Consider the following 14,586-nt stretch of genomic DNA (forward strand, 5'->3'; position numbering starts at 1 on the left):
TACTAAGCGCTGTGAAGAAAAACCCTAAAATACTGGTAAGTGACGGCACCAGCAGTCTCCAGAGATGAAAATATTCCAGAGGAGCATATTCTCTTATCTTTCATAGTGCATGAATCGATTAATATCGTAGGTGCGGTACATAGTTAGCTTATGCAGTGTCTCTGCAACGTTGCCAAATGTCTGAAAACTTCAGTCGGCCAGTTTCCCTTATTAGCTAAACTCCTGGGCGTCGCCTGTGTAATTTCTGTGCGAAATGATTGGTTTTGAGGGGCAATTCGATCGCACTGCGCATGTCCAACAGAAGGCGTTCTACTCCGTCGCATGTTTGGTGACGTTTTAACCTCGACGCCAGTCTCAGGGGCTGCGGCCTAGCAAATTTTAATTCGTATAATATTTTTTGAACAAATGTACAATTTCTTGTACCCGTTTTGAGCGGGGTCACGACCTTATGAGGCCTTGTTTTAGGGTAGATGGTGGGAGAGCAGCGTAGCTGATAGCTGGCTAGCTAACTCTGTAGCTATCTAATAACAAGGAACTCGAGTCGAGGAAACTAGGCTTGAAGAATAAAAATTGAAAAATGACATCTCGGAGGTAAGGTATGATTATGGGACAAAAACACGTATCAAGCCTACTGGGATTTAGTGATTGTCACTGTCACGAAATCTAAACACCACTGGTTATCTACAGATTGCTGCCGATGTCTTTGCATTTAACATTAGCGAGCTTTAGCTAATGTTAGTCTAGCTACTTGCCCAGCTAAATAAATAAACTATTCCAGTGAACGTTACACGTCGATTCGCCGGTTTACCTGATACAGAGATCTGTATTGGAATCCAAATGAACACTGCCGTCAAACCCAGCCCATAATGATTAGCTAGTGATACGTCGAACGACCCACAAATTATTCCTAGCTGTTTGTAACCAGTTGTTTGTGGATGAAACGACCAGTTAGCAAGGTAGCTAACAGGCTACGGCGATGTTTGCATCAGCACGAGCCGAACCATAAACTGTGTATTCTCGGGAAAAAAACAGAAATATAACTCGGTTGAATCTGTATATTAAAGTAACCTCATGCGTCAAGTGTCTGTTGCAGTTTTTAGTTACCCTGGTTTACTAGTTTAAACCGAGTCTCCGACCGATGTCATTTTCCGGCTGTTGATAAATATAACTTTAGTTTGTGTTTATCGGGTTACTTTGAACTTGTCCCCTTATCAATTTTATGTCTGTGGTTTTTGTTGTATGCGGCTATCAGTTGGGTAAGACATTAAGGTTTTAGGGTCTAACGGGCTTCCAACATCAGGCAAGCATTATCGGGAAGAGTATGTAAGAATATTGGGTGTAACGTTAATGGTTGGAGCTGGACTGCCTGATCTTTGATCGGTGGGGCTTCATCCGTCGACTCAACGACAGATAGATTGAGCCTGGGTACCATCAAGCGTGGCTGTTGATCGCTAGCTTTTTAAGTAAATAAAGATAAGAGTTGCCGTAGTATAGTTCCTTTTAAAACCCATTTGGCCACCCTCCTTCATGTTTTTTTTTAGAAATGATTCACTAATACATAGTTGCTAAATTACATATAGATGTGCCAGTGCCTGTTAACCTTGTCAGTCATAAGTCCTCTGGCCACTTGAGGAGTGTTGATCCCCTTTGGCCGTGACCAACCAGCAAAATACCTCGAGCATTGAACATAAGAAGTGTAACTGCTCATACCTAGCTAACAACCCTGTAACGGATACCGTAGCTTGGAGAGAGCCTAGTACAGTGTCATTGTGGTAAATGGGGAATGTGTTGTAACGTTCAGTAATGTGCAGTGCACCGTAATTTATGTGTTTTTGTGGGTGTTGTTTCTTCGTGATTCACACATTTATTAGTGCAATGTGTAGCCCACATAATTCCAGAAGTGCTTTCATAATTTACACCATGCTCATTGTTGTTATTTTAGAATCTAATCAGTCTGATTGCACCTAGTAGTTTTGTGTTTTCTCACATTAAAAAATGTATTGTTCTTGCATATCCTCTGACTGTAATTTAAACGCAAAGAGTAAAAAACAAACAAAAAAAGTTATTTCCACCTCTTTGTACTGATGTTTCTTTGGGCTTCTCCTGGCAGACCATCAGACAGAATGTTTTACTGTCATACTCTCCTAGTTTAATGTCTGAAATAAACACAGGGATGGTCAAACTCTGTGCGATGCACAATAAAGCAGGATGATTTTGCTCTGTTTTTAAAAAAACTTGTTTGGACAGGCAGTTCTAGCCCCAGAAACCATTCCTACATTTGTTGTTGTTTTTTCCCCTTCTAATTTCAGCTGCTGTCAGGTTTAGGGTTCTACGCTCACAGTGACGTCAGGTTTAGGGTCATGTGCTCACAGTGATGTCAGGTTTAGGGTCCTTCGCTCACAGTGATGTCAGGTTTAGGGTCCTCCATTCACAGTGATGTCAGGTTTAGGGTCCTTTGCTCACAGTGACGTCAGGTTTAGGGTCATGTGCTCACAGTGACATCAGGTTTAGGGTCCTTTGCTCACAGTGATGTCAGGTTTAGGGTCCTTCGCTCACAGTGACGTCAGGGTTAGGGTCATGTGCTCACAGTGATGTCAGGTTTAGGGTCCTTTGCTCACAGTGATGTCAGGTTTAGGGTCCTCCACTCACAGTGATGTCAGGTTTAGGGTCCTTTGCTCACAATGATGTCAGGTTTAGGGTCCTCCACTCACAGTGATGTCAGGTTTAGGGTCCTTCGCTCACAGTGATGTCAGGTTTAGGGTCCTTCGCTCACAGTGACGTCAGGTTTAGGGTCCTTCGCTCACAGTGATGTCAGGTTTAGGGTCCTTCGCTCACAGTGACGTCAGGTTTAGGGTTCTACGCTCACAGTAACGTCAGGTTTAGGGTCCTTCGCTCACAGTGACGTCAGGTTTAGGGTCCTTCGCTCACAGTGATGTCAGGTTTAGGGTCCTCCATTCACAGTGATGTCAGGTTTAGGGTCCTTTGCTCACAGTGACGTCAGGTTTAGGGTCATGTGCTCACAGTGACATCAGGTTTAGGGTCCTTTGCTCACAGTGATGTCAGGTTTAGGGTCCTTCGCTCACAGTGACGTCAGGGTTAGGGTCATGTGCTCACAGTGATGTCAGGTTTAGGGTCCTTTGCTCACAGTGATGTCAGGTTTAGGGTCCTCCACTCACAGTGATGTCAGGTTTAGGGTCCTTTGCTCACAATGATGTCAGGTTTAGGGTCCTCCACTCACAGTGATGTCAGGTTTAGGGTCCTTCGCTCACAGTGATGTCAGGTTTAGGGTCCTTCGCTCACAGTGACGTCAGGTTTAGGGTCCTTCGCTCACAGTGATGTCAGGTTTAGGGTCCTTCGCTCACAGTGACGTCAGGTTTAGGGTTCTACGCTCACAGTAACGTCAGGTTTAGGGTCTTGTGCTCACTGATGTCAGGTTTAGGGTCCTGCGCTCACAGTGACCTCAGGTTTAGGGTCCTTCGCTCACAGTGACGTCAGGTTTAGGGTCCTTCGCTCACAGTGATGTCAGGTTTAGGGTCCTCCATTCACAGTGATGTCAGGTTTAGGGTCCTTTGCTCACAGTGACGTCAGGTTTAGGGTCATGTGCTCACAGTGACATCAGGTTTAGGGTCCTTTGCTCACAGTGATGTCAGGTTTAGGGTCCTTCGCTCACAGTGACGTCAGGGTTAGGGTCATGTGCTCACAGTGATGTCAGGTTTAGGGTCCTTTGCTCACAGTGATGTCAGGTTTAGGGTCCTCCACTCACAGTGATGTCAGGTTTAGGGTCCTTTGCTCACAATGATGTCAGGTTTAGGGTCCTCCACTCACAGTGATGTCAGGTTTAGGGTCCTTCGCTCACAGTGATGTCAGGTTTAGGGTCCTTCGCTCACAGTGACGTCAGGTTTAGGGTCCTTCGCTCACAGTGACGTCAGGTTTAGGGTTCTACGCTCACAGTAACGTCAGGTTTAGGGTCTTGTGCTCACTGATGTCAGGTTTAGGGTCCTGCGCTCACAGTGACCTCAGGTTTAGGGTCCTTCGCTCACAGTGACGTCAGGTTTAGGGTCCTTCGCTCACAGTGATGTCAGGTTTAGGGTCCTGCGCTCACAGTAACGTCAGGTTTAGGGTCCTTCGCTCACAGTGAGCGTGTCAGACGCACATAGCCACTGATTCGTCTCACAGGTGAGAATCTGGGTTTCACGCTCCTGCAGGTGGTTCCACCCAAACATCACGGGCGTGGAGGCGGAGAACCTGCTTCTGACCCGCGGCGTGGACGGCAGCTTCCTGGCCCGACCCAGCAAGAGCAACCCGGGGGACTTCACGCTGTCCGTCAGGTGAGCAGCTCCCACCCCCCAGGCCTCCCGCTCTCTGCTCTCCCCGAGGGAGGAGCAGCCAGTTTAAAACGGGGGAAAACTCTGTTGTGCATCATTAAAAGATGAAGTGAAATTTGTGAAAAGTCAGCTTAGGTAAGGTGATGAATATAATTTGGGTGATATTGTATTTATTTGTGCAGTCCAGTTCTGGTGTAGTTCCTGTTACACCGCTCTCTGGGACAACCCCATTGTCTGTGTATCAGACACTACGTTGTCCCTGGCAAAGTGTGTTTTTCAAGTGTGTGTGTGTCTGTCTGCCTGTGTGTGTTTGTGTGTGTGTCTGTCTGCCTGCCTGCCTGCCTGCCTGCCTGTGTGTGTTTGTGTGTGTGTGTGTGTGTGTATTTGTCTGTCTGTCTGTCTGTCTGTCTGTCTGTCTGTCTGTCAGCCTGCCTGCCTGCCTGCCTGTCTGTGTGTGTGTGTTTGTGTGTGTGTGTGTGTGTGCGTGTGTGTGTGTATGTGTGTGCTTGACAGGGTGATTTCTAAGCCTTTATTGATTGTTATTAATAGAAGTGTGTATGGGGTCAATTTTCACAACGATCCACTGATAGACTCATAAAGGCTTTGTGTCATCACAGCACCCCTGTGCAGTTTTTCAATCCTCCTATCCTCCCCCCAAAACCAGGCGGAATGGAGCGGTCACCCACATTAAGATCCAGAACACGGGCGACTACTACGACCTGTACGGGGGGGAGAAGTTCGCCACGCTGGCTGAGCTGGTGCAGTACTACATGGAACACCACGGCCAGCTGAAGGAGAAGAACGGCGACGTCATCGAGCTGAAGTACCCGCTGAACTGTGCCGACCCCACGTCCGAGAGGTGAGTCCCCCCCTCCTCTCCTGGAGAGCCACAGGGTCTGCTGGATTCCCCAGCCCTGGTTCCAGAGAGCTGCAGGGTCTGCTGGGGTCCTCAGCTTTAGCCCTGGAGAGCCGCAGGGTCTGCTGGGGTCCCCAGCCCTGGTTCCAGAGAGCTGCCGGGACTGCTGGGGCCCCCAGCCCTGGTCCTGGAGAGCCACAGGGTTTACTGGGGTCCCCAGCCCTGGTCCTGGAGAGCCACAGGATCTGCTGAGGTCCCCAGCCCTGGTCCCGGAGAGTGCCTCACCCTGCAGACCCTGTGACCCTCCAGCACCATGTTCAGAGGGCCCCCTGCTCAAGCTCAGCAGCTGTAGAAGCGTGTGCTAGCGCGCGTGACGGTACGTGAACCGCACGCCCTCACCCTCCCCCCCCCCCCCCCCCTCAGGTGGTTCCACGGGCACCTGTCGGGCCGCGAGGCGGAGAAGCTGCTGACGGAGAAGGGGAAGAACGGGAGCTTCCTGGTGCGGGAGAGCCAGAGCCACCCGGGCGACTTCGTGCTCTCCGTGCGCACCGGCGACGACAAGACCGACAGCAGCGACAGCAAGCCCAAGGTCACCCACGTCATGATCCGCTGCCAGGTACCCGCGCCGCCGCCGCCCGGCCGCAGGGAATCATGGGAGCTGAGTATAAGCTGCGGGTGGGATTCCATCGACACGGCCGCTGGGCTGCAGGGAATCATGGGAGCAGGGTATAAGCCGTGGGTGGAATTCTATCGATATTTGTCCTTAACTTTGAAGTTAACCCATGGGAGAACCCATTTTTGATTCAACAATTAAAATCAATTATCTTTTTTTTGGATGATGTGTTTAAATCAAGCATTCACTAGCAATTAAATTCAGGAATGATTTGCTTCCTTCCCAAACTTGCATACACACTTGCAGACGTAGATGCTTACAAACATACATATGTACATGCATGCATACGTGCATACATACATACATGTATGTGCTCTGCCCATATCGCATTGGAGATGGAGACATGGTCAGTGGAAAGGGTGTTCTGTGAACCTCAGCGTTGCGTTGGCTATACTCCTTAGTAAAATGACAGGGTTTAGAATGCGGGACTTTTCTGTTTGGGGGGGCCTTCTAACGCGTCCGTCTGAAGGGAGCGTTAACCGCTGGGCTGGATCGAGATTCGGCGGAATTCTGGGGGGAGAGACGTTGGCATGACGATGGGCCGGACAGTGAACTATCCCTCTCTCCTCTCTCTGTCTCTTAGCACGACCTGAAGTACGATGTGGGCGGGGGGGAGAAGTTCGACTCCCTCACTGACCTGGTGGAGCATTATAAGAAGAACCCCATGGTGGAAACACTGGGGACGGTCTTGCAACTTAAACAGGTAACCCCGCCCAAAATGGCCCTCCACGTGATTGGCTACAGGACAGGGAACCCCGCCCCAAACAGCCCTCCATATGATTGTCTAAGGGACGGGGAACCCCGCCACAAACAGCCATCCATATGATTGGCCAAGGGACGAGGAACCCCGCCCCAAACAGCCCTCCATATGATTGGCTAAGGGACGGGGAACCCTGCCCCAAACAGCCCTCCATATTATTGGCTAAGGGACGGGGAACCCCGCCCCAAACAGCCCTCCATATGATTGGCTAAGGGACGGGGAACCCTGCCCCAAACAGCCCTCCATATTATTGGCTAAGGGACGGGGAACCCCGCCCCAAACAGCCCTCCATATTATTTGCTAAGGGACGGGTTAATATTCCTCTGAAGTGTCAGAGCTTTTTTTGCTCTTTGATGATAATTGAGCATCGCAGCCTGGGTTCACCTTTTATCTCCTCCCCCCCCCGGAAAGCCGCTGAACACTACGCGCATCAACGCAGCGGAGATCGAGAGCCGGGTGCGCGAGCTGAGCAAGCTGGCGGAGGCCACCGACAAGGTCAAGCAGGGCTTCTGGGAGGAGTTTGAGGTAAGAGGCCTGGCCGCCGCCGAGGTACCGCCGCAGCGTGCAGCCCCGCCCCCTCCTCTCGCATCACTTCCTGTCTCCTCCTGCCACGCAGACGCTGCAGCAGCAGGAGTGCAAGCTCCTCTACAGCCGCAAGGAGGGCCAGCGCGCCGAGAACAAGAACAAGAACCGCTACAAGAACATCCTGCCCTGTGAGTAACGGCCGCACCTTCGCTCCGAAATAACGCTTTCACAGTAAAGAGATCTGGGTGTTTTTTTACTTCAGCGGTTTAAATCTACATCCAACAAAGACAAGCAGAAAGGCATCACCGTTGTGCCGTTACTGCTGCTGCACAGCAGATCTTTTTGGGGCTTTTGCCAAGACTACTGGATTCATTCAGAATCTGACTCTGGGAGGTAGAACTGAGCAATTGTATGTTACATGACATTACATTACAGGCATTTAGCAGACGCTGTTATCCAGAGCGACTTATGCAACTTTTCACACAGCATTTACATTGTGTCTAATTATGCAGCTGGATATACACTGAAGCAATGCAGGTTAAGTGCCTTGCTCAAGGGTACAACAGTAGGGTCCTACCCGGGAATCGAACCTTTGACCTTCATGTTACAATACCAGTTCCTTACCCATTATACTACGCCGCTGCCCCACTACGTGGCACATTAAAAGTTCCTGAGCGCTGTTATTTTGCCCTCTGCGGATTGTGCACATGCAGTCCTGGGACGGTTGTGTGTCACTGACTCTGACCGTCTGCCGCCCCACAGTCGACCACACCCGCGTAGTGCTTAACGACGGGGACCCCAACGAGCCCGGATCCGACTACATCAACGCCAATATCATCATGGTAGGAGCTGACTTCACGGTAACCGCCTCCGACCGCCTCCTCCTACTCTTCCCAACACGCTCGCTTCATGTGGTTTTTGTAGAGAGAGTGCAGTAGAGAGAGTGCAGTGATGTAGTGGCAGGCATGCTTTAACTGGCTGCTCTGTGCTTGTTGGGGGCGGGGCTAATGTCCCCCTGGTCCTCCCGGTCGTGATGCTCTCGCGCTTCCCTCAGCCGGAGGCGGAGCCTAAGTGCAACAGCGCCAAGCTGAGGAAGAGCTACATCGCCACGCAGGGCTGCCTGCAGAACACCATCAGCGACTTCTGGAGGATGGTCTTCCAGGAGAACTCCCGCGTCATCGTCATGACCACCAAGGAGGTGGAGCGGGGAAAGGTACCGGCTGCCACGCCCGTCCGCGCTTCCTCTGCACACATACGTGGGTGTAGATAATTTATGGATGTTACATTGCGTAGCATCACCCCACCTGGTATCTGAAACTGCAGCCTCAGTCGCCATCCCAGAATGCTCCAACCCGCATTAACAATTTAGTTTTTAGTTTTCACGAACCAAATCAGAAAAGTTGTTTTGCTTTCTTGGTTTTGCGGCTGCAACCGAAAATTGAACTGCTGAGAGTGAAAGTGAGGGTGAAACTGAGTGAGTGCGCTGGTTTCCCGCAGAGCAAATGTGTGAAGTACTGGCCGGACATGTCGGCGCTGAAGGAGTACGGCGCCATGCGCGTGCGTAACGTCAAGGAGACGTCCGCTCATGACTACATCCTGCGGGAGCTCAAGCTGTCCAAAGTGGGCCAGGTGAGCCTCACCGGTCGTAACCGCAGCTGCCACAAGGGGGCGCCAGAGCTGAAGGTGCAGCATGCCAGAGCACCACGGCTCTGTCTTCACCATTCGCCATGATTGGTCAGGACTGCAGCTCACAGCTGGTGTGGGGCAGCCTTTGGGTTCAGGAACGTGATTTCTCCTGATGTAATAATCGGGAAGTGCTTTTGCTGACCCTACGTGTCTTCTACCAGAGGTGGAGGACTTAGGTGTGTCATAATCTCACACACACACGCACACACACAAACACACACACAGTGCTTTTGTGCTTTCTGGCACAAAAACCACTGGCATCCGACAGCAGCAGAGACTCTTCCACAATAACGCGGTAGTACCGCTGCTCCCAGAGCCATTTTAAAACGCGCGTCTCTCGATCAGTCTGAGAAAGTCGGGAAGAATCCCGCTCCCGGCTATTGGCGGCTGCCATGGCGACGCGCTGTGCGGGGGCGGGCCTAAACCGGGCTGTGCGTTGCAGGGCAGCACGGAGCGCACGGTCTGGCAGTACCACTTCCGCGCCTGGCCGGACCACGGCGTGCCCGCCGACCCCGGCGGCGTGCTGGACTTCCTGGAGGAGGTCAACCTGAAGCAGGAGAGCATCCTGGAGGCGGGGCCCATCGTGGTCCACTGCAGGTGAGGGGGCGGGAGAGGGAGTATTGCTGCATTTAAGTAATGGCACCAGTCCTTAAACATGAATTGGATGCAGTCTTAGAGCGTACAGCGTTTGTAAGGCTGAGGGTAGTTAATTGAATGGGACTGGAGAAGAGCACTGAGGAGGGAAGAACTGCCACCGGCCAGCCTCAGCAGAGCTGACATCCTGCACTGTGTTGTGTGTTTGAGACGTGCATTTTGAGTTCAGCTCTCGCTTGTGTTGTGTTTGTTCCGTTGCAGTGCCGGGATTGGTCGAACGGGGACGTTTATCGTGATTGACATCCTTATCGATGTGATCAGAGAGAAAGGTTTGTTCGCCAAATTCTTAAGGACACCTCCAGCTCATCTGTCGTCCAGCAAAGACTCTTTTTGTAATCTGTATATGCGGTTTACAATGTGTGCTCGCAGAATAAAATTGTAATTTGAAATCTGCAGTAGAACTTTAAATATTTAAATTCAAGGGTTCAACTGGTACGTCTGAGCAGAGCTACTGGCCTGCTCAACGGAGCCATTTAGAGCCAATCCCGAGTCTGATAATAAAGGCGCTTGTGGGACTGTCGCACGGAGGCGTCGCTGTGTCCCAGGGTTTTATGGGATTGACGCGCGGAGGCCTGCCTGTGTTCCAGGGGTGGACTGTGACATCGACGTGCCCAAGACCATCCAGATGGTGCGGTCGCAGCGGTCGGGGATGGTGCAGACCGAGGCGCAGTACCGCTTCATCTACATGGCTGTTCAGCACTACATCGAGACGCTCCAGCGGCGGATCGAGGAGGAGCAGGTGAGCGCTGTACTGCCCCCCCCCACCCCCCAACCCACACACACTGATCTCTACTGCCCCCCCCCCCCAACCCACACACACTGATCGCCCTGCTCTGCGTGTGCTGTGACCTCTCTTTACCCCGTTCTGTTTGCAGAAGAGCAAAATCAAGGGGCGGGAGTACACCAACATCAAATACTCTCTGTCGGACCTGACCGCGGGAGACCAGACCCCTTTGACCCCCTGTACCCCGACCCCGACCTGTGCAGAGTGAGTATGAGTGTCCGGCCCGGTTCCACCGTGTGTGCTGCTTATACTGCCTTGTGTGTTCTGGCCTTGCAGCATTTATCCAGTGATGATAACCAGAGAAATAATGACTGATTTTTCCCACAACCCGGTATCGCTGATCGATAGAGAACACAGCAGCATGAGAGCAACATGAAACACAGTGCAGTGTGAGAACTTGTGTGTGATAACTATCACTGTGGTTCTACAGGGCTATGGTTCTACAGGGCTGCAGTTCTACAGGGCTGTGGTTCTACAGGGCTGTGGTTCTGCAGGGCTGCAGTTCTACAGGGCTATGGTTCTACAGGGCTGTGGTTCTGCGGGGCTGCAGTTCTACAGGGCTATGGTTGTGCAGGGCTGCAGTTCAGCAAGGCTGTGGTTCTCACACTGCAGTTCAGTAGGGCTGCAGTGCCTGCTGGCTTTTGCCATGTTTCAGCTCCTAAGTGCTCTGAAATTACTTAAATGAAGTCACATCTCGTCTCTGAGGCCTAAGTGGCTGCTGACTGAAGGAAAACATAAAAAGCTGCAAATACGGTGGCCACCCAGCGCTGGATAATCACTGGTGTGGGAACAAAGTGACAGCTGTTCTTCCCCCTTGATGTAATATTCATGTACACGAGTTCGACCAGTACCAAAGGAAGACCATTTTAAAATGTGAAAATAAAAAATAAAAATATATGTGAATACTTTCTTGGCAGTGTGAGGGAGGAGAGCTCTCGGGTGTACGAGAACGTGGGCCTGATGCAGCAACAGAAGAGTTACAGATGAGACTCGCCCTCCTGCTGAAGTCGGAGGTAACCCTCCCCCTCCCTGCTTATGGTGTCAGTGACAGCTTCCCTTAAACTGTGGACTGAGTGAGCACACCACCAGAGTGCACTGTAATGGTCTAAGCACTGTAATGGTCTGAGTACCGGGTCACTACAATGGGAACTCAGTGTGAAATCAGCTTCCTTTTTGTTTTGGTCTAAGATTTGTCTGTTTCTGATAAAACAGATTGATTTTTTTAAATTTCAGAAATAACATTTGATTATACTATACAGACTTTTTACCATGGTTCAATTTACTTAAATACATAAATGGAAAGCTTAAATTACCAGTAGTGCACTGTCAATATTATGTGGGTCCGTGACTAATATAGATATAAATATTTTCTTTCATATCCAACCTGGGTCAAATATGTTTTTGTTTTGGATTCAAATAATTTTCAGTGCTCTATTGATCTTGCCTGGTGTAATTGAGCTTGCCAATATGACTAGAAGGAGAGGTTTGCACTTTTTGAAAGTATTTCATTGGTTCCAATACACCAGACAGGATCAGCAAAGTGTAGAAAAGTATTTGAATCCGTAACGAATCGGTATTTGACCCGGGTCTGGTAATGACGCTGACCGTGTCCAGTGTGAATGCTTACTGTGGAGTGAACGTGTTTGTGTTTCTTTTGCAGGAGGCTGTTGGTTTGAGTTTGTTAAACTGCGGCTGAGTGCCTGAGACCTGATCATGACCAAACTGAGAAACACAGACTGAGCCCTGAAGGCTCCAACCCCCCCTCCCCCCCCCCCCTTTCTTTTTCTTCCTCCACGTAACGCAGTTTGTCTTTTAACCCCCTCCCCCACGCCCCCGTCCCCCGCCCCGTCGTCGAAAAAAAAAACCACTGTGACACCATCATGGAGCCTTATCCTGAGAATCAACATGGACACCCACTTTAGTTGACCCTGAATATTTCCTGCCCCCCCCCCACCCAGAACAACCTATCAGACGACTATGAAACTGGGAGGGGGGGGGGGGGGTCCTGTTTTCATCTGGCATGCGTGGAGGAAAAACTATTTTGCCTCTTAAGTTTTCTTTTCCCTGGTTCTAACATGTATTTGTTTCTTTGTGTTTTTTTGTCTCATTTTGTTGTCTTTTCTTTTCTGCCAAAGGATGACGCAGTGTAGTCAGCAGTGCGAGGCGTTTTCAGGACAAAAGCCTGTGCCAAAAAAAAAACACTTTTCTCCCCACCTTTTCAGCAGCCTTTCTCTGCCTTGTCTGAAGACGCAAAGGGACCCTTTTTAGTATTAAAGGGATTTTGTTAACGTTTGTATGTATACGCTTGTCCTCCATGTAGTACTTTATTTTTTATTTTTTTCTCTCGTTCAGCTTCCTGGTCCTGAATGCGGCATTCTGGGTAAACGGCAGTTTAGTTTTGGCACAGGCTGATGGGATACGGCCGTCCCCCAGAAAGTCCATTCAGCCCAGAGAAAGCAGGAAGTGCTTTGGTCTATTAGCGCTTTAGTGATTTGGCCGTCTTTAAGTGACCCCCCCCCCCCCCACGCTACATGACCGTTTCCATGGCTTTGTATGGCCTCGTGTACGAGGCCCACAGGGAACTGGGTGGGGGTGGGTCCTCCTGTGCCTCTCCTCAAAACTGTGTTTGTGTCAAAGTTACTGCAGTAACTGCAGATTGGAGGGCCACCTAGCAGGTCCTCCAAGCTCTCCTGAAAAACGTTTTAAGTTTAATTTCTTTCTTTTTTTTTTTACAATGTAATACACTTATTTTGTTTTAAATACCTGTTGTGTACTTAAGAAACACCGTGTGAACTTAATTTCAGATAAAGGAAATGCTGGCACCTTCTTACCCCGGGCGTTAACGGGCAGTACCTAACGGCAGTAACGATTAGCATTAGTTACGGTTTCTATGGCCAAGTTCTCAGCGTGCTCCTCAGTGTTTTGACTTGAATATCGGTTTCGACCACGTCGCCAGTCCGGCTCACACACCGTGGCCGCGCAGCACCGAAATGGTGGTCCTGGGTTTTTACACGCTTTTCACAGGGATCGATGCAAATTTGGGCTCGCCATCTTTTCATTTAGTGCAGAACACTTAACTACGTTCAGAACATTAAGTACAGTATTTTCAGATGTGTAATTCAGACAGTGATAATTTAATGGTTGGTTTTTTTTTATTTTTGTTTTTTTATTTTTATTCTTCATTTTGGCATTTGTGTCCTCTATCCACTTCATTTCAAATGTGTAATGTGAGCGTTGTAATCCTCTTACAGTTTGACCTTACTCTCACCCCTGCATGTTGGACAAACTTTGCCTAAAAACTAATGAAAGGCTGCCTGTATGCGTGAGATCCTGTAAGAGGAACCCTAGAGCCCTCATTCTCGGGATTTCGAGGCCTTTTTTTCAAGCCTAGGAGCCGGAGAGTCCCTAGTTTTGGGGGCTCCATCAGAGTTCCTGAATCTTGTGTCCCCTCAGGAGCTGCTGGGAGGGACCACAAGGGGGCAGTGTCTGTAACAAGAGGGGTGAACTGAACATTGTGGTCTCAGACCGTGTCGGTTTTTGGGTGAGGGGTGTGTGAGAACAGGAGACTGGGGGGGGGGGGGGGGTGTTTCCCCACAGACAGAGTTGGGATATTCTGTATCAGTGTACTGTACTGAGTGTGTGTGTGTGTGCGCGCATGTGTGTGTGTATGTTTACTATAGCATTTGTTATGGTTTGTGTGTGTGTCTGTGTTCTGTGTACTGTAGTGCAAGTGGGATTGTGTGCGTGCGCGTGTGTGTGTGTGTGTGTGTGTGTGTGTGTGTGAGAGAGAGAGAGCGAGAGAGAGAGAAGTGAATACTGATGTCCAACTGCTCCTTGGCATTCTGTCCTCATTTTTTCTACAGCCATAATCATGCAACAGTAGTTTAATTCATTTAGGTTTCATCAGCATATGCATCTATGAACACACCTGTCTAAACATGTAAGGGCAACAGTATAGCAGTTAACTTTGTTTTATTAACCAGTACTGTAGAAGCGCCACAGTTAAACCTACAACTAAAACCCACAGACTCTCAATGTGAATTTTATCATCCTGAATAATTAAGAAAAGGAAAATGTTGAACTCAATGCAAACAGACTATATTTTTTAACTTGTATATTGTACATGAATATCTTGTAGAGGAGAATGTACTCACTTAACATATCTAATTGCCAATAAAATAAACAGTATGTGTAATCCAGCGGTTCTGGTTTTGTCGGAATGGGAAGCTTTTCAGAGCAACAGCTAATAAGGTCTGTTGTATTGTATGCCTACCAGTACTGGTAACCATGGTATCTGTTTCCTTGATGATAATAAATAGCAAG

At 49.5% G+C, this 14,586-nt stretch overlaps 1 protein-coding gene across 2 annotated transcripts; it reads left to right on the plus strand.

The window, feature by feature from the left end:
* The first annotated feature begins 304 nt into the window (after positions 1-304).
* ptpn11a (protein tyrosine phosphatase non-receptor type 11a) lies at positions 305-12,690 on the plus strand. 2 transcript variants are annotated; one of them, XM_035392071.1, is made up of 16 exons: positions 305-591; positions 4,206-4,328; positions 4,990-5,184; positions 5,605-5,797; positions 6,438-6,557; positions 7,026-7,139; positions 7,231-7,327; positions 7,902-7,999; positions 8,194-8,352; positions 8,637-8,768; positions 9,268-9,422; positions 9,681-9,748; positions 10,067-10,218; positions 10,355-10,467; positions 11,181-11,276; positions 11,924-12,690. In XM_035392071.1, exons 1-15 carry the CDS (start codon positions 578-580, stop codon positions 11,248-11,250), a joined length of 1,803 nt encoding a protein of 600 aa, XP_035247962.1. In that variant the 5' UTR covers positions 305-577; the 3' UTR covers positions 11,251-11,276; positions 11,924-12,690. The 2 variants fall into 2 exon arrangements, with proteins under 2 accessions (XP_035247962.1, XP_035247963.1); XM_035392072.1 differs by having other exon boundaries at positions 7,902-7,981.
* The last annotated feature ends 1,896 nt before the right edge of the window (positions 12,691-14,586 follow it).

This window comes from Anguilla anguilla, chromosome 14, assembly GCF_013347855.1.
Source record: "Anguilla anguilla isolate fAngAng1 chromosome 14, fAngAng1.pri, whole genome shotgun sequence".
Classification (NCBI taxonomy): domain Eukaryota; kingdom Metazoa; phylum Chordata; class Actinopteri; order Anguilliformes; family Anguillidae; genus Anguilla; species Anguilla anguilla.